The sequence below is a fragment of the Anguilla anguilla genome, chromosome 11 (assembly GCF_013347855.1).
Source record: "Anguilla anguilla isolate fAngAng1 chromosome 11, fAngAng1.pri, whole genome shotgun sequence".
NCBI lineage: Eukaryota > Metazoa > Chordata > Actinopteri > Anguilliformes > Anguillidae > Anguilla > Anguilla anguilla.
In genome coordinates, this window is record NC_049211.1 from 36,734,706 (window position 1) to 36,754,272 (window position 19,567).

Consider the following 19,567-nt stretch of genomic DNA (forward strand, 5'->3'; position numbering starts at 1 on the left):
CGCATGCAATCACTGTCGTTGGAGGGAAACGCATCATCACCTATGCGACTTTGAATAGGCCTATAGGGTTTGTTTCTGTTTTTATTCAACATGAACCAATATTATTTGATATTCGTACAGTAAAACGAATATACTGCACGCATTTACTGGTATGTATTGTTATGGGATGCGTCATTTAATGAAAAGTGTGCTCTCAAAACGCAACACGTGCTAAAATGTCTCAGTTTCAAGCAGCGGCCCCGATGGCTTCAAAATTCCATTGTAGCTGGGGACTGGGATCGACCAGGCTCATGTCCCCATTTTCACCCTAATAATAAAAAAAAAAACACCCATTCGAAAAAGAAAAATTACCCTACGGTCTCGTTGAAAAAATATGTGTACAAATATTTCTGGTCAAACGAGTTTTCCCGGTGACATAGCCACCAGAAAACATGTTCACTGGCAACAAAATACCATTCGAGTTGATTCGGATTCCTGAGGGTGCCACACCCTCAGGAATGTGTGGCACCCTCAGGAATCCGAAAACAGAGTCAAGTTCGCTGGTAAACAGAGTCAAGTTCGCACTAAAATTCCTGATTTCTAAAGTAAAAAAATAGCATCACGGAACTATCAGTGAACTTCTGAAACGATTTAATTGCTCTATCTACTCCGATTTAGTATATTACCTCGTTAAATGACCTGTTAAATTGATCCCAGAGGCCAGTTTTGTTTTATGTTTCTACGTGGAACTCCCATTGTGATTATATTGCAGACAGAACGTTCGACCTCTATGGCAAGCCCTCTTAACATTTAATGCCCTCTCCGGCGGATTCATATTACAGATATCTGTAATGCATTTATGACTAGTCAATACGCTAATTTAAGATATCTCTAATCACATTTTGACTAGTCAAAACGCTAATTTAAGATATCTCTAATTACATTTTGACTAGTAAGATTTCGCCATTAAGTTCAATAGAACTCCAATTAAAGATATCTACAATTCAGTTTCGACTATCTAAAACGTGAATTTCAGATATCTCCATTTAAATTATGAGTAGTCGCAACTCAGATTCGAGATATCTTCACTTTAGTTCTGACTCGTCATTATTCAAATTAAAGGTATTTTTAATTCCTTGTTATTGAAGACATCTAAATGATCTTTTTTGATATCTGAAATAAAGATATTACTAGTCAAAATACAAATAGATATCTTGAACTGGAGTTATGACTAGTCAAAACTAAAGCGGAGATATCTCGAATTTGAATTATGACTAGTCAAAAGTCCTTTTAAGATATCTAAAAATAAGTTATGGATATCTTGAAACAAGAGGCACTTCATTAAAAAAGATACGAAGTTATACGATCAGCTGGAAAATTAATTAGTGTAATCAACATTTGAAATGAAAATGGTTAATTTCATGTATTTGCAACCCCCCCCCCCCCCCCCCCCCCCCCCCCCCCGCCCGCATGTTTATATCACAGAGATACTGTTCGGGTCCATTTGACCCGACAGTGAAAGTGGAGGCTAAAAGGGGTCAGAAGTGTCAAATTTAGACTAAATGTATCGGCCTACAATGCGTTCATCATCTGGACGGAGATTTTTCCTGAGTGGAATGTGTCAAAGCTGTACAAGAGGCGCATCTTCCACAAGAAGCTGGGGAAGGCACTCGTGGTACCGCATATACAACGGAGGCAGCACAAGGACCCCAGCCACTGCAGCCACAGTGAGGGAGATCCAGGAGAGGGCTGCACCTAGTACACCAGTGCCTGAGGTAAGTAAGTGTGTGTGTGTGTGTGTGTGTGCGCGCGCGCGCGCGCGCGTGCATGTGTGCGTGTCAGAGGATCAGGATCAGCAAAAAGACATAGTAATCATCTCCCTCATCTTTCTAGGTTGCTGCTGGGGGAAGAAGGAAGTGGAAAAGGTGCCAGGTCTGCATGACGTCAAGATGAGCAAAATTCATTTGCACAAAGTATACCGTGACGACTTGTCCCTCATGTGCAGCTTTTCTAGAATGGCTTTTGAGGTTGAGTTGGATGTGAGCTCATGGCCTTACAGTCCCAGCCTGGCTGTGGGCTCATGGCCTTATGGTCCCAGCCTGGCTGTGGGTTCATGGCCTTACGGTCCCAGCCTGGCTGTGGGTTCATGGCCTTACGGTCCCGGCCTGTGGATCTCCAGGGGCTTTCTGACAGGGCCTTTCCTTTTCTTTTAGGTACCACAGTAACAGCACCTCTGGAGGACTGCAAAGAAACATTTAGCCCTAAATTTGGTGTCACATGTTATCAGTGGACCAATCCTCTGACCCCTTTCCCACTGGCCCTGTGTCATCTATATCTGGGCTGCCCAACCCTGTTCTTGAAGATCTACTGTCCTGTAGGTTTGCAATCCAACCTCATTCAACAGCTAGAGCAGGGCTGCCCAACCCTATTCTTGCAGATCTACTGTCCTGTAGGTTTGCAATCCAACCCTAAGAAAGCACCTCATTCAACAGCTAGAGAACTTGTTCAACTGCTAATTATAGTCAGGTGTGCCACATTAGAGTTGGAGTGAAAACCTACCAGATGGAAGACTTCCAGGAGCAGAGATGGGCAGCCTGCTCTAGCTGTTGAATGAGGCGTGCTTTGTCAGAGTTGGAGTGAAAACTTACAGGAATGTAGATTTCCAGGAACAGGGTTGGGCAGTCCTGATCTATAGTTTACCAATGAGCACTGATGTCAGATCAGTGCTTAAGCTTTGACCTTTTTCCTACTAGCGCTGTAGTATCATCTATAGGTTAACAATGGAAAACAAAGCTTCTACAACCAAACAAGAAGGCATTTGATCTGTTGTGACAGGTTTTGACACAGCAGCCAATAGCGTGGCTCCACATCACTGTACTGCCGTTCACACATAAACAAAGAATCACTTTTCTACCTGGGAGGAAGTTGTATAGAAACTTGTGACCATCTTTTCGTTGTTTGGAGAATTCAGTTTTTCAAAACAAAAATTATATCAGTCCATAAGTAGATTTTAACAAATATAAATATTGTCCACATTCCATATTGCCTGTGTAAACAGTGAGTGTGGCTTGGGAACATGTCTTCTGTATTGTGTGTGTGTGTGTGTGTGTGTGTGTGTTACGTCTTTACGTTTTTACGGATGCTGTATGTTTATGTGTATGTCTACAGTTGGTGTGTTTTACGGGTGTTTATCGGAGGTCAGTGTAGGGCTGGTATGATTTTGCAGGTAGTGTTAGCTCGTGTTTGTGAATTCACCGTGTGTAAAGCTGTGGTGTGGTACCGGCATCTGAACCTGTAGCACAGGTAAACCCTCCCGTACTGATGAAGGCCTTTCTTTCCAGTGTCCAGCAGGTCCCCAAGAGAGCGTCTCCCTCAGGGAGGACGAGCACAGCGGCGAAGGTGGGAGAGTGGAAGACGCATTCAGTCCTGTGCTGTTCGTCACATTTGCAGTTTTGTGTGTCTTCAGTGATCCGAGTGGCATGGACACTTTCACATTGGCACCAGGCATATGCACTATATGACCAAAAGTATCTGGACACCCCTTGGTCTGGGTCTGTTTTTCATGGTTTGGGCTGGGTCCCTTAGTTCCAGTGAAGGCAAATCGTAATGCTACAGAGTACAGTCACATTCTAGGTGATTCTGTGCTTCCCTAACAGTTTGGGGAAGGCCCTGTTTCAGCATAGCAATGCCCCCGGGCACACAGCAAGGTCCATATAGAAATGGTTTTGTGGAGAACGGTGTGGAAGAACTTGACTGGCCAGCACAGAGCTCTGATACCAGAGGATAAAAATAAAGTTAAATACTTTTTACAAAGGTTTTGGTGTTTTTTCATGTGATTTATATCACAGATAAACTGCCATATCTCGGACAGTATGTGTTCAGTTTGAGCAAGCACATTTCTCAACTTCCCAACTGGTCAAATGTACAAAAACCTTAACATTGAAACCTAATAGAAAATGTTCTTGAGTGTGCTGAATCGTTGACTGTAAGCATCAAGCTGCAGTTTGGCTGACTCTGTGGGATGCTATAGCCAGTGAGCGTAGCAGTCTGTTCTCAGTGTTTCTAGCTGAGGAATGCAGCTATTCAGCTATCCAAACATGCCATGTGGGTCCAGTTCTTCCCATAAGGAAGACAACTACCATCAGTTTTGTTTCTTAATTTTCTGACATTCATTTTCCTTCATTTTCTGATTCTCAAAATGTATAGCGAAAATAAATGTTAACAGTGCATATTTAAGCAGTAGTGATGAACTTGTCTGCGAGCTATCTCAATGGGTCCTCAAAATGGCGGCACCCGGGTACTCTATACCTGATGAAATCTGCTCTGCTTCTCATTCTGTGTACCTAGCCCCGTGGAAACCGTGCCAGGAAGCACTTATTCAGTGACACGGAAACCGAAAAGACAGACATAAGCTGGCTGAAGGAGTCTGGCAGAAAACCCAAGCCCAAAGTGGTGGACTACAGCAGGCAGCGTGCCACAAAACCACCTCCACCTGCCGACACCACCTGTACAGTATTCACTGCCACCAAACCACCTCCACCTGCCAACACCACCTGTACAGTATTCACTGCCACCAAACCACCTCCACCCTCCGACACCACCTGTACAGTATTCACTGCCACCAAACCACCTCCACCTGCTGACACCACCTGTACAGTATTCACTGCCACCAAACCACCTCCACCCTCCGACACCACCTGTACAGTATTCACTACCACTAAACCACCTCCACCTGCCAACACCACCTGTACAGTATTCACTACCACCAAACCACCTCCACCTGCCAACACCACCTGTACAGTATTCACTACCACCAAACCACCTCCACCTGCTGACACCACCTGTACAATATACACCATCACTAAACCACCTCCACCTTCGTTGGCATAGTGTGATTCTGTGCTTATATTGCATGTCATAAAGAGCTATTTTCAAAACTTACCTCATGTAAGGTATGAGAAATGTTACGATACTATTACTGCACATTTTGGATGTTTTTACATGCACAAAGATGAACATACTGACAGAAGAAATCTTTTGGTGTTTTTGTATTTGATTGTCTATCTATCCATCTATCTGTTGTAGATGATTCAGATTTACCCCCTTCTCCATCAAAGCCACCTGGAACACAGGCCAAACAAAAGAAGGTGAGACTGATGCAATGGGATCATGGGACAGGAGAGAGCCTATGGCTTGTGTAGAATATAAAAATAATTATATGACGTGCATTTAAAAGTATGTGATTAAATGCATATCACATGCGCATTTAAAAGCATTGCTTTTGCTTTCTTGACTGTCATTTTTATTAGTATTGTTTCACAGGTACTGTTTGTTACCCGGTATTTTACCTGCATATGATTCATGTCCATTAAACTGTATGAAAGCATGTTACCCAGGTTTTTACCTGCGTATGCTTCATGTATGAAAGCAGTGTTCCACCTGGAGATACACGTGCATTGTGCTTTCAGTCCTCCTCCACGTCTATGTGCTTTATCATGTGTGTCACGAACAGAGGAGGAACACAGGAAAGGAGAGGAAGGAGTCCGCTCTAGTGGCCCAGCTGTGTGGGAGGCCCCAGAGGACCACCGCCGTGTCCAAGAACTACAGAGAGCTCTCTGAATCTGGCAGTAGCAGCCAATCAGAGTGTGAGGATCTGACCCATCGGCTGGTGAGCCATACCAGGGGCCTTCCGTTCAGTAGTTTATCAATAGCACAGCAGGTGGAATGCCACTCTGCCGGGTATTACCAGGTGAAACTTTCATGACCCATGTTCAGAAAATGGAGATTTCTGAAAGGTAATGTAACCTCTGGTATTCTCACTGTAAAGTCAGTCATAGCAGAATTGCAGAAACAGCTCACATTTTAAACCTTTTTCTGTCATTTCAGCCCAAACAAAACCAAACAAACGGGAACACAAAATGGAGTGTGATGGATCAGCAGCTAGAGCTGAAAAAAAATCCAGTCCCTGCCAAAGAACAAGGGGAAAAGCCAGTCACTGCAGGCAAACGTGGGGAAAAGCCAGTCACTGCAAGCGAACATGGGGAAAAGCCAGTCACTGCAAGCGAACATGGGGAAAAGCCAGTCACTGCAGGCAAATGTAGGGAAAAGCCAGTCACTGCAAGCAAACATGGGGAAAAGCCCGCCACTGCAAATGAACAGGGGGGAAAGCCCATGACTGAAAACGAAATAGGAAAAAAGCCAGTCACTGCAAGTGAACAGAAGAAAAAAATGGTTACTGCAAACAAACTGGGGGAAAAGCCAGTCACTGCAAACAAACGGGGGGACAAGCCAGTCACTGCACACAAACAGGGGGAAAGGCCAGTCACTGCAATCAAACTGGGGGAAAGGCCAGTCACTGCACACAAACAGGGGGAAAGGCCAGTCACTGCACACAAACAGGGGGAAAAGCCAGTCACTGCAATCAAACTGGGGGAAAAGCCAGTCACTGCAAACAAACTGGGGGAAAAGCCAGTCAATGCAAACAAACGAGGGGACAAGCCAGTCACTGCAAATGAACAGGAGGAAAAGCCAGTCACTGAAAAGGTGGAAAAGCCGGTCATTGTTGAGGATCAGGCCAGAGGGCAGAAAGAGTTGTGGTCTGCCAGATTGACTGATTTTCTTCCGTCTCCTTCACCCATAGAGAGGATGAGATGTAAGGCCTACAGCGCACTGATTCACAGAGTGTGGAGGAGAGCTGGTGAAATGGGAGGGGCCTGATAGTTATGGAAAGCCAATGGTGCCAAAAATATTTCTCATCAGTTATTTTTGACCTGATGAAATGTTTGCCATGTAAACAGGGGAAAACTGCCTGTCACTTTCACAAATAGAATGAATGTGTCAACAGGCCAGTTTTTCAACGCCTTAAAATTTCAGGTTAAATTTTAACACGTGTTAAAATTTGACGCGTTGAGGTGTTTGAGGTGTGTGGCAAGCCAAGCGTAAAGGCACATCACGATCTCATGAATGTAACGGAGCACGTCAGCGTGCTCAGGAAATGTAGCGGTGACACATGTCTTGATGCTATTTGCTAATCTACTCACAATTCCTGCGTTGCTATTGGCCGAGGTGCTTTTAAGCGTGTTGAGGGGTAACAATATTGCCGTGTCAACAGGTCAAAAATAACCGCAATGAGACATATTTTAAAGATTTTGCATCGATGGCTTTCCATAGGCAGTGTACAACACGAGCAGATGACTGATTATCTTTAATGAAGTGTTTGTGTCCCCCAATATTCAGAACAAGTTTATTTTTTCATGATTTTATGTTCATAAGTGGTATTGTGTAACATAATATGTCTAAAATTCTCAGGAGTGTTTTCACATTTCAGCCACATTTCAAATATGTATTTAACGAGGTTCAGCTGAGATTTTAATTGTATTTTAATCATGGTAATGTCTTGTATGTATTTGTAATGTATTACCTTGTGTCCTTGTGTGGAGGACCATATAATGGTAATATTGGTTCCTTTTAACAGAGTAACATTTTTTAATTGACTAATATGTATTTATGTCTTAATTGTATGATTTGCGGTATGTGTGCGGTGTTAATAATTTGATTATTTAATTAATTATGCGCAGAGCACTAAACTGAGAGAGTCAGGCGTGTAGTGTAGTGTGTAATCTGAGGTTAAAGAGCAGCCGGAGTGGGTGCAGGTAGTGTGTTGTGTAGGATGGTGTTTGCGATGTGACTGTTGTGCTTCTTGTAGCTGCAGGGGAATCGGAGGCCGTGTCGGGATCACCGATCTCCCCCTTGCGCTCCCCCGATGCGCTCCCCCTTCCCCTGGAGGTGGCCGCCGGGGCCTTCACAGGGATCCAGGCCTCCTCCTTCTACAGATCGGAGAGAGGCAGCAGCGCGCGGAAGACTCCCTCCGCCCCGTCTCTGAGCCGCCTCCAGGCCGTCCCTACCGTGAGTCTCTCATTTCTGCTGTCTTCCCCGCGGTTACAGATCTGCGCTACGCAAACGCGTTCCCCACTGGCACCCTTACGTATCCCGGCGTTGACGTGTGAGAAACGTTAGCAACGAAAAATGTGATGTGTGCAGCAGGGTTTTCATTAGAATTAAAATTAATGATTGGTGCTGGCGTGGAACCCGGTCCTGAGAGCGGGGCTCACCGGCGACTTCGCCCAGCCGGTCCGACTTCGCCCCTCAGGCGGACAGCTCACGCTGGTCAGGGTTTGCTTTAGTTCAGTTTTGTTTCTCTTTTTTATATTTTGTATTTTTTTTAAAAATAAAATCAAGTCAGTCCCTGCTTCCTGTGCAAATGCGGTGTGTCGTTGGGCCAGCGCGATAATGCAAGAACCCAACCAGAAGAGTCCCGAGGGTGGCTACTGGTCCTTCAGCGGCTGTGTGTTCCGTTACAGATCAGTTACAGATCTGTGCCGTTACACCCAGAACTACGTCATTACACCAAAAAATGTCATTACACCCAGCTAGCATGCGCATCAGATGCAGAACTGTGTGTGGCAAACACGCCTGCCACAGGCCACCAAAGTGGCTTTCCTTGGGGCCCTCCAGCACAGAGACACAGGGAGATGATGTTCAAGCAGTCCAGATTTTATTGTACAAGGGTTTGGCAAGATGGTAACGCCAAATGAGCAGATGTAAAAACCCTGTCATGACAGAGAGCTCCTGATGTGGGTGGGGATGGCAGATTTAACCTGTGCGCAGTGATTACCTCACTACGCACAGGTGCAGCCACTCCTGTTCCTGGGTCCAATTAGCCTGGCCAATTATCTAATTCTTAACCAATTATCCAATTGGCCAGGTCTAATTAGCTTGACCCAGGGCAGGTGTGGCTGCTTAAACCAGCCATCCCCACACCACACTGTGTTACTGAACTGTGACGTTACACCCAGCTAGCATGCGCATCAGATGCAGAACTGTGTTACTGAACTGTGACGTTACACCCAGCTAGCATGCGCATCAGATGCAGAACTGTTACTGAACTGTGACATGCACCCAGCTAGCATGCACATCAGATGCAGAACTGTGTTACTGAACAGTGACGTTACACCCAGCTAGCATGCGCATCAGATGCAGAACTGTGTTACTGAACTGTGACGTTACACCCAGCTAGCATGCGCATCAGATGCAGAACTGTGTTACTGAACTGTGACGTTACACCCAGCTAGCATGCGCATCAGATGCAGAACTGTGTTACTGAACTGTGACGTTACACCCAGCTAGCATGCGCAGTTACTGAAATGTGCCGTTGCACCCAAGCTGTGGCATCAGCACAGCTATCAGCGACTCTGCGTTTAGTGAAGCAGCGCTACAGAGTCAGGGAAAGTAGCCAGGATGCTGATCGGCCACATGAGAAGGCAGAACAGTGGGTGGATGTTTCTGCTGCTGGCGGACTGCAGAGAGAGCTGTCCAGCAGCACCATAACTTGACGCCCCCGTACCCTTTACCCCCTCAGCCCGTCCTGAGTCCCCTCCACCCCCTCCAGAGCGCCTCGCCTCCTCTCCTGACCTCCACGGCCCTGGAGCCCTCTGTCCCAAACTCGCCCTTTCTGGAGGACTCGCTGGGCCTGCCAGCCTGTCTGGATTCCTTCAAGAGCAGCTCCTCACAGTCCATCCCGCTGCCGGTAGGGGGCTCAGCTTCGCACCCCACTGACACCGGACAGCTGGCCAGAAGAAAGCCTGTCTGCGTGTGTCCTTCACGCCAGAACTGTTCTGTAAAATAATCACTTGTCTGCTGTCTCTTATTTTTAAATTTCAGAAAAGGTCAGGTTTTCCTGAGTTACAGGTGTAGCCTGATATTATTAAGCATCTCCTCTGTGTCAACCTGTTTAAAGTTCTAAAAATCCCTAATTTACGCACAGTGCACTTGTCCCTGCTGTGTGGACAGACACCCTTAACATTATTTTAGGATTTCGCATTAAGCATGGCTGAAAGTCACCGGGCCAAGAAATGTTGCAATGTAGCCACTAGAGCTGAGTTGACCGTAGAATGTAAGAATATAGATATCTTATAGAATATAGATATCTTATAGAATATAGATATTCCTGTGACAACGTGTTATTCCGCAAGTAGATTTTGATTAAATTAATATGTCTACAAACAGAACCATTTGCATATCCTATTCCTGAAACATGAATTTATGCTAATGCCGTAACCGGCATTCAGATGTGTAAATTTAATTTGTCTAAATGAACGCTGGATATATATAGTAGTGGTTTTCATGTACTGTATAATTAGCCCACAAAAATTCCATCTGAGTCCCCAATATTCATGACCTTTGGGCGGGGTGACCAGTGGGGGGAAAAAATCAGCGTCTAACCCCGTATTTGATACATAAAGACTAAATAAGTTTTAAAGTGCTTAAAAGTTAATGTGTTTTATGACAGAAGCTGCCATCTTCCAATGAACAGTTCAAAGAGCATATGTCAGGTAAATCACTGCTTATCCTTCCTGATTTCAGGCTGAGTTAACTGTTTGCCAGCTGATTTCAGAGAGACGTTAGCATATGCTCAGCTGGTTTCAGAAAGAGCAAGTTATTTAGCTATTTTTATTAAGCTATTTTTCTACTGATTTCAGAGAGACTGTCAGCTATTTGTTAAATGATTTGAGTGTTAGCCGTTTGTCCGCTGATTTGAAAGCACTTTAGCTTGTTTGCTAACTGATTTTAGAGAGTGGGTTAGCTGTTTCTCAGCTGTTTTGCGAGTTAGCTGCTTGTTAGCGGATTAGAGAGAGGGAGCTAGCTGCTTGTTAGCGGATTAGAGAGAGGGAGATAGCTGCTTGTTAGCGGATTAGAGAGAGGGAGCTAGCTGCTTGTTAGCGGATCAGAGAGAGGGAGCTGGATGCTTGTTAGATTTGAGAGAGGGAGCTAGCTGCTTGTTAGCAGATTTGAGAGAGGGAGCTAGCTGCTTGTTAGCGGATTAGAGAGCGGGAGCTAGCTGCTTGTTAGCGGATTAGAGAGAGGGAGCTAGCTGCTTGTTAGCAGATTAGAAAGAGGGAGCTAGCTGCTTGTTAGCGGATCAGAGAGAGGGAGCTAGCTGCTTGTTAGCGGATTAGAGAGAGGGAGCTAGCTGCTTGTTAGCGGATCAGAGAGAGGGAGCTAGCTGCTTGTTAGCGGATTAGAGAGAGGGAGCTAGCTGCTTGTTAGCGGATTAGAGAGAGGGAGCTAGCTGCTTGTTAGCAGATTTGAGAGAGGGAGCCAGCTGCTTATTAGTGGATTAGAGAGAGGGAGCTAGCTGCTTATTAGCGGATTTGCGAGAGGGAGCTAGCTGCTTGTTAGCGGATTAGAGAGAGGGAGCTAGCTGCTTGTTAGCGGATTAGAGAGAGGGAGCTAGCTGCTTGTTAGCAGATTTGAGAGAGGGAGCCAGCTGCTTATTAGTGGATTAGAGAGAGGGAGCTAGCTGCTTATTAGCGGATTTGCGAGAGGGAGCTAGCTGCTTGTTAGCGGATTTGAGAGAGGGAGCCAGCTGCTTGTTAGCGGATCAGAGAGCGGGAGCTAGCTGCTTGTTAGCGGATTAGAGAGAGGGAGCTAGCTGCTTGTTAGCAGATTAGAAAGAGGGAGCTAGCTGCTTGTTAGCGGATCAGAGAGCGGGAGCTAGCTGCTTGTTAGCGGATTAGAGAGAGGGAGCTAGCTGCTTGTTAGCAGATTAGAAAGAGGGAGCTAGCTGCTTGTTAGCGGATCAGAGAGCGGGAGCTAGCTGCTTGCTCATCTCTGGACCCTGTCTCGTGTGCGGTCCTCAGGCCCTGGCTTGGGCCGGAAGCGCCCGCCCTCCCACCACAGCTCCAGTGCTTCTGAGGAGGAAGAAGAAGAGGGAAGAGGCTCAGGGACAGGGCAGAGGATGAGCATGCGGCCCAGGAAGCTGTTCAAGACCAGGGAGGAAGAGGAGGAGGAGGAGGAGGAGGAAGGTGTGTGTCAGACTGAGATGGGCAGGGCATGTATCAGGGTGAAAGGGGGGGGGGGGGTGTGGGTGTGTCAGGGTAGGGGCTGTGAGAAAGCTGAGGACAGCAGTCTGAAATAATTGGAGTGTGCTCGTGTGACGGGCCATACGCATGAACTGGAATGCGATGTGTAACTTTTGTAAATCCTCACCCCAGTTTACAGCCTGACCTGCCCTCTGAAGGAGGGAGGCGAGGTCAGGCAGGAGAGAGGGCCCACTGTGGCAGCACCAGGCCAAGGAGAAAGCCTCACGGATGCAGGTAGCAACATGCAGCAGAGATCATATTGTCTGATCAGCGCTGGTTCTGGAGATCAATGCCTGGGTGCCAGAGTTTTTAAGGCTTTGGAACTAATTGAAAAAGTTAGCTATGGATTCCAGATCAAAAGGTTATAGTTTAAATAATACTTAAATATATACAAATTGCAGATGTGCGATTGTATGTTTGTTTAGACGTATGAAGATGATAGTATTTTTGTGGATGTCAGTGAGGGGGGGTGTGTTTCTTTTGCAGTGAGAGATGCGGAGCTGTGCTCTGTGGTGTCGTCCCGTGTGGTGTCCAGTTTCTGGGAGGCCAACATGGAGGGCGCTGGGGATCTTGAAGCTCCGGAATTCAACGCCTCACAGTACATGAGCTCCATGTGCCGCCAGTTCAACTCTGAACTCCAGCGTAAGATACAGGTAAGGGACTTTATTTGATGAAGTGGCTTAACATAGTAGGAGAATTTACCGATGGCTGTGGCGTGCTTTGTACATGTATTTGTTTCTCTTCAGAATCGTTCCAGAAGGATGGATCACTTTGCCAAGCAGTCTCTGAAGACTGTTCAGCAGCATGTGTCTTCCGTTAGCGTGCAGATTCATCAGTACAGGTGAGTTTTTTTTAGTTTGAGTTCTGTCAGCAGTATTTAGTGAGTTCCTGTCTGTGCAGATCTCCACAGTATTTAGTGAGTCCCTGTCTGTGTAGATCTCCGCAGTATTAAGTGAGTTCCTCTTTGTGCAGATCTCAGAAGTTGGAGAAGATCAGAGGTGTGCTGCTAGAAGAGATCCACAACTTGGAGAAGGACAACTCCGACCTGAAGGACGTGGAAAAGGAACTGACTGTGTGTCCCTTTTAACATGTAGATTTTATTGGAATTATACAGTGTGAAAACCAAATTTGTTTTCATAAACACTGCAGACAAGTCCACAGACCCTGTGGAATCACTTTTTTTCCTTGCATTACAGGTTTTTTTAAGATAAAATATAAAGATGTTTACTCAACTTCTCCCGGATTTATAATCAGGGAAAGTACATTTGATGTGACTTACATCACTTCAAACAGGAGAGCTGGAGGTCTGACAGGGTGTCTGTCCTGTTGGAATATTCACTTTAAGTTCACATGTCAAACATAAGCAACACGGTCTACAAAATGCCACATCCACTTGTAGTTGGCAGTCCTTTCCAGATAACTCATTTAAAATCTCAACTGAATCAATTGGGTCTAATATAGAAGTATTTGTATTTGGTTGTTTGTCTTTAAGGTGCGCAGGATTTACTATGCAGTGGTTCTTCTAGAGTAATTATAAAAAGCTGCACCCTTCCGGATGTTTCCTCAACCCTTAGTGTTGGAGAAAGGTCCTCTTAGATGCACCAGAAGCTGGTGCGAGTAGACTAAGCCCTTAGTGTTGGAGAAAGGTCCTTGTGGAGGGGTGGTGGGGTTAGGGAACCATATGAATGAATATGTCGTTTATTTCAGTCACACATAATAAGGAACAAAATTTGATAAGTTGTGTGGATATGCAACGGACAATACATCATACGTGTTTACACGAATCCATTTCACACAATAAAATTTGCATAATCAATGACCGAAAAAGGAATAGGCTGAAGCCCAAGGCTTATTATTGCCTATCCTATCTGCGGGCGGAGAGGGAGCGGTTTAGCCGACACTGCAACCCCCAAGTGTGTGCAGTCACGATTAGCTGTGACAAGCTGGTGCAAGTAGAGTGAAGTTAATCGGCAGCCTGTGTCTTTCTCAGACGTACTGGAGGAAGCAGACCCAGGCCTTTCACTCTTACCAGGAGAGAGAGAGCAAAAGGTGAGAGTGCCCCTGTGTGTGACAGTGCCCCTGTGTGTGTGAATGCCCCTGTGTGAGATTGCCCCTTTATATGGGAATGCCCCTGTGTGAGTGCCCATGTGAGAGAATCCCCCTGTGTGAGAATGCCCTTGTGTGTGAGACTGCCCCTGCGTGTGAGAATGCTCCAGTGTGAGAGAATGCTCCTGTGTGAGAGAATGCCGCTGTGTGAGATTGCCCCTGTGTGAGATTACCCTGGTGTGGAACAGTGCCCGTGTGAGAATGCTTCTGTGTGTGAATGTCCGTGTGAGAGAATCCTCCTGTGTGAGAATTCCCTTGTGTGTGAGACTGCTCCTGTGTGTGAGATTGCCCCTGTGTGAGACTGCTCCTGTGTGTGAGATTGCCCCTGTGTGAGATTGCCCCTGCGTATGAGGGACCCCCTGTGTGAGAATGCCCCTGTGTGTATCCTGCATGGAGAGTCACTACACTCACTACATGAACAATCATAACTTTCAGTGCTATTCTTACTTGGTAATCTTTATACCAGCGATACACCATAATGGCATTGAAATCAGAATTAAGATAATAGACATGAATAAAACAACAATGCAGTTAAAATAGTTATATAAGGTATAAGCAGGGTTAAAAATAGGTCTGTAAATGTTATTTAAAACAGGGCAGAAAGTAATAAATATCTGTACTTTTTTGCTTTGGGACAGTGAGGTGGTCTTGAAGGTGCCTTAAATGGCTGTTAGATCAGGTTAAACAACAGTGTGTGTCCGTTAGATCAGATTAAAGAGCACAGTGTGTGTCGATTCCTCTCACAGGCTCCAGAACCTGAGGAGCACCTTCCAGAAGAATGTGTGTCACAGCCTTGAGTACGAGGAACAGATCTTCACATCTGAGGTGAAACTTCTAAGCTATCTACTCGCTTCTTCATTTTTTGTAGGCAGAAACACATGCTGATCTACCTTTGTATTTCTGTTGTTTGTTAGAAAGGGAGAATGCACGGCTGTATGTTTCTGCTAGATCTGTGTAAGAGTATCGGGTTTAGCCAAAAGTTATTTTATGTATCTTTGTGTTTTCTTCTCATGTGTATCTAAAACAGCATGGTGCATTAGAGAGTACCATAGAAGCAGCTAAACTTGAGTTTATACCTCTGCTGTTAAACTTGAGCTCTCATACACAGATACGCGCGCACACATACACACGTGCACATACATGTGTTTCTGCGACTTGCATTCTGAAATTGCTGATTTCTGTCATCAAGACTAATCTTTTTTCCACAAAAATCAAAATCAAAAATTTTTTTCAGATGTGCCTGATGAGGGAAGACATGAAGTCTGTTCAGGACAAACTATTTAAGGACATGGTGAGTGGGCAGCTTACAGTCTACGGTGTCGCCTGGTTTATCTTTCCTGGCTCTCTTATAACAGGGGTGCTGGAAACAGGGCAGGATTTGCAGGTCAGTGTGAGCTCCAGCGCTCGCAGGCCCTGAACCAGGGGTGGTCACTGGAGTGAAAGAGCCAGAGACTCGCTTTTGAACGTGCCTTTAATTCATCCCCAACTGGCCATCACTGACTCTCACCCAGGCCTCCAGGTTCCTCATGCGAGAAGATCCAGGGAGGGAGGCGGAAACCTAGTTAAACGGTTGAAATGGAGAATGGGCCTCTAGTGGCGCGGTCCGTAGAGCGCTATGCACATGCTCAGTGCGAGCCGCGATGTTGGCAGTTCGAATCCGACTGCCGACCTTTGTCGCACGTCTCTCCCTCTCTCTCTCCTCCTAATTTTTCCTGTCTCTCTACACTGTCCTATCCAAATAAAGCTGAAAAAGCCCCAAAAAAGGCTGAAACTGAGAAGAAACCAACAGAAACCCTCTTAAAACATTGATTCAGATGTTAATAATGGGTATACAACTGAATCAGCTGGGTATTTGTTCCTTTCTTCTTTCTATCAAACTTTAGCAAGCTTTGCCTCCCTTGCCTCTGACCAGCCGCCGCTGAAATGTAATTGGGCACCAAGGCCAAATCAGAAGACGGAACAACCAAAATCGAATTCAACATCAGGGCATTGAGGAGATTGCAGAACCAATTATACTGTAAATTCATACAGTGAAAATTCATGGGGGAGAGCATGCAACTGCATGAAACTCTTTATTTATATCAAAATATGGAAGGGACTAGTAAGTGTTCAGGTTGTTCTAAACTAAACCTGTTTATTTGTATATATAAAGTAAATATGTCAGGTACCAGTAAGTTCTCAAATTGGATTTAGATGGCTGATCCATTTCACTCACAAAGGCAATAATATGGTGCAGTAGATATAGCACTGTCACTTAACAGCCAGAAGGTTCTGTGTTTGAATCCCGGACAGGGCCTTACTGTGTGGAGTTTGCGTGGGTTTTCTACATGTGCTCTGGTTTCCTCCACAGTCCAAATGCATGCGGGTTAGGCTATTTAGGGGCATTCACAGGGTGTTGCTGTAAACGAGTGCTCCAGTCAACCTACCTGTAGCAATAAAGATTCATAAATAATAAATAAATATTCTGAAACATTTGAATCGTTTAACCTCGTCTTAACTAAAAACCCTGAGCGTGGAATGAATGGACTTGCTGATATCCAAACTGACAGTGCATGAATAGTTGGCTCCACCTAGTCCTTCATGGTTGATAGCCCTTCCAGACAAAAATAGCTCTAGTGTAAGTGTTTCATTTTCAGTGTGTCCTCTAAAAGGAGCACAACCAGCACATGTGTGAAGAGACACAGCAAATGGGAAAGACTTCATAAACCAAATTTTCAAACATACATCCTTAATTTCCATTTAAAGAATAAGGAATTAAAATTTTCTACATTTTTGTGTGGGTGTTTGGTACTAATGGGTAGTGTGAGGGGGAGTGTTGCCTGTGTGTGTGGGTGGGTGGGTGGGTGTTTGGTACACTAATGGGTAGTGTGAGGGGGGGTGTTGTCTGTGTGTGTGTGCATGTTTGAGGGGGAGTGTTGTCTGTGTGTGGGTGTTTGGTACACTAATGGGTAGTGTGAAGGGGAATATTGTCTGTGTGTGTGTGTGTGTATGTTTGGTACACTAATGGGCAGTGTGAGGGGGAGTGTTGTCTGTGTGTGTGTGTGTGTGTGTGTGTGTGTTTGGTACATTAATGCTGCTGTGCGCTTTGTTTCGACAGCAAGAGGAGGAAATGCTGAGTGTCCGTAGAGGACTGCAGGCTCTCTTCCTGCCAGAGGGATGCAGATTCTGATCAGAGGACAAATATTACCTTCGTACACCTGAGTTTAATTGTCTCTCAGTAACACCCACTGGGTTGAATCATCTCAGTATCACATACAGTATTTTAACATTGCTGAGTAACAAACACAGTATTCTAGCATCTCTAAATATATGCACAGTATCCTAGCATCTCTAAGTAACACGCAGAGGGAAGTGCATGTTTCTCTGCTGTTTGTATTTAGTTTTTCAAAAATAAACAAAACAATCTGAAGTATTTTAATACAGGATTTCATGAAATGTCATTATTAACATATTTTTTCACTAGAACCTATATATATTCAAGTAAGCGTGTGATGTTTATTTGAAAATGTGCTCTGTTTTAGAGCAGTGTCAGTTTAATGGTGCAGTTTTGAGAACAAATACTGTAGTTACAAGTTTCAAATGTTCTGTAACAGAAGCAGGTTCAGCTGCAATTGAATGGCTGTAATTGAATAGATTATATTAACACTTCTCATTGTGATGTCACTGAACTGCTGTGATTGAAAGGATTAAATTAACACTATTCTCAATGTTATGTCATCGAACAGCTGCGATTAAAAGGATCACATATACACTATTCTTATTGTGATGTCACTGGACAGGTGTGATTGAAAGGATTAATTTAACACTTCTCATTGTGATGTCATGGGCTCAAAGTAACATGCATTCAGCTGCCAGGTGGCTGCAACAGGTTCACATAGATCAGGCTATTTAGTTATGTGGGAAGGAAGAGGTAAAGAAGCCCCATTTTAACAAGTTACGTAGCTCTCTAGCTTGCTTAACAATAAAGCTTGTCATTTTTGCTTCCTTTATCACAAGCACCACTTATTGAAGGCCAGTATTTTTTTCAGTAAGCTTCTGTCTAACTTGCTATTTATTGACTGATCTGTTTTGTAGGTTTGTGTGACAAAGAGCCTATGTTTGTAGTTGACTATTAAAACACATCTGTATTGTGCATTTGCACTTTGTCTTGATTTTTGGAATAAATGTATATTGTTCAGTAACATTTTCCTTGTGCGATTTGTGTTATGGTTTCAACTCCTGGTATGGATATATAAATGAAGGAACATGCACCCAGTGAAGCCCTACCTGTAAACACGGCCAGTAAATATCACTTGGGAGGATTCAAGTATGTGTAGTATATTCTATTTTTTCTTCAATGGCTTGCCTCTTGTCACAATCTCAACCTCACACTATCTGCAGGAAAGGCTGGGGTTGTGAGATTGGTTTTCTGCAATCTGATTTTTTCTGACAAGTAGACAGGCTGCAGTTGAGCATCTAATAAAACTCTCCAGCCCCTCCACTGTTTGATTTGCATTTTTGTATTTGTGTTCAGCTGACTGCCTTTATTTCAGGCAAATCGACATCCTTTAAACCACACCCCTGGATGTGAGAACAGCCAATGGGGGCTTGGGAGACAGAGAGCCAGCAATCTCATAGTCTACCGCTCTGTTGTATTTGTGAAGGCCTCAGCTTTTGAAATGTGCATAAGAAGATAATTTTTATCCCAAGCAGAGAGCAGACCGTCTGCACTGCTGCATGCTCTCTCTTTCTCCTGATGGGAGAAAGTGCTGCATGCTCTCTCTTTCTCCTGATGGGAGAAAGTGCTGCATGCTCTCTCTTTCTCCAGACGGGGAGGAAGTGCTGTATGCTCTCTCTTTCTCCAGACGGGGAGAAAGTGCTGTATGATCTCTCTTTCTCCAGACGGGGAGAAAGTGCTGTATGCTCTCTCTTTCTCCTGATGGGAGAAAGTGCTGCATGCTCTCTCTTTCTCCAGACGGGGTGAAAGTGCTGTATGCTCTCTCTTTCTCCAGACGGGGTGAAAGTGCTGTATGCTCTCTCTTTCTCCAGACGGGGAGAAAGTGCTGTATGCTCTCTTTCTCCTGATGGGAGAAAGTGCTGCATGCTCTCTCTTTCTCCAGATGGGGTGAAAGTGCTGCATGCTCTCTCTTTCTCCAGACGGAGTGAAAGCAGAGAGGGATACAGATAGACAGGGAATCACAGTACAGACACTTCCATGGTTGGGATTCAAACCCCTCAGTCTGTAGAGCAAGTCACCCAAACAGTTAACTTTGGATACAGGAGCCAAACTAAGGTATATGAATTCACCATTCTTTGCATTTATAGTTTATTCCAGTGGAGTTTCTCTTAAAGATGTCTTTTCTGAGCCTGCTGGTTGGCATCATGTTAAGGCCCCACACTTTGGTATCTGTTAAGGCTCTGTTCTAGCGTGTGGATGGGCCCCATGGTCTGGTATCTGTTAAGGCTCTGTTCCAGTGTGTGGATGGGCCCCATGGTCTGGTATCTGTTAAGGCTCTGTTCCAGTGTGTGGATGGGCCCCATGGTCTGGTATCTGTTAAGGCTCTGTTCCAGTGTGTGGATGG

The 19,567-nt window shown here is 45.0% G+C and overlaps 2 protein-coding genes across 2 annotated transcripts in view; one reads left to right on the forward strand and one right to left on the reverse strand.

The window, feature by feature from the left end:
• Positions 1–19,567, reverse strand: part of LOC118207918 (vicilin-like seed storage protein At2g18540) — a 197,150-nt gene that overhangs the window by 161,063 nt on the left and 16,520 nt on the right. The window lies entirely within an intron of this gene.
• On the forward strand, positions 1,716–18,189 carry LOC118207915 (nucleolar and coiled-body phosphoprotein 1-like). Its single transcript, XM_035382115.1, has 19 exons — positions 1,716–1,754; positions 1,873–1,911; positions 3,321–3,378; positions 4,327–4,534; positions 5,065–5,126; positions 5,492–5,647; positions 5,866–6,631; positions 7,685–7,884; positions 9,398–9,565; positions 10,328–10,370; positions 11,679–11,843; positions 12,033–12,134; positions 12,387–12,553; positions 12,647–12,741; positions 12,873–12,972; positions 13,891–13,949; positions 14,753–14,831; positions 15,241–15,297; positions 17,104–18,189. Exons 7-19 carry the CDS (start codon positions 5,908–5,910, stop codon positions 17,173–17,175), a joined length of 2,031 nt encoding a protein of 676 aa, XP_035238006.1. The 5' UTR covers positions 1,716–1,754; positions 1,873–1,911; positions 3,321–3,378; positions 4,327–4,534; positions 5,065–5,126; positions 5,492–5,647; positions 5,866–5,907; the 3' UTR covers positions 17,176–18,189.

Coding starts and splice junctions, on each gene's coding strand:
- LOC118207915 (XM_035382115.1), top strand. CDS start 5,908: ATGGATCAGCAGCTAGAGCTGAAAAAAAATCCAGTCCCTGCCAAAGAA. Junction 9,566..10,327: donor CACAGTCCATCCCGCTGCCG/GTAGGGGGCTCA, acceptor GTTTTATGACAG/AAGCTGCCATCTTCCAATGA. Junction 13,950..14,752: donor CAGGAGAGAGAGAGCAAAAG/GTGAGAGTGCCC, acceptor TTCCTCTCACAG/GCTCCAGAACCTGAGGAGCA.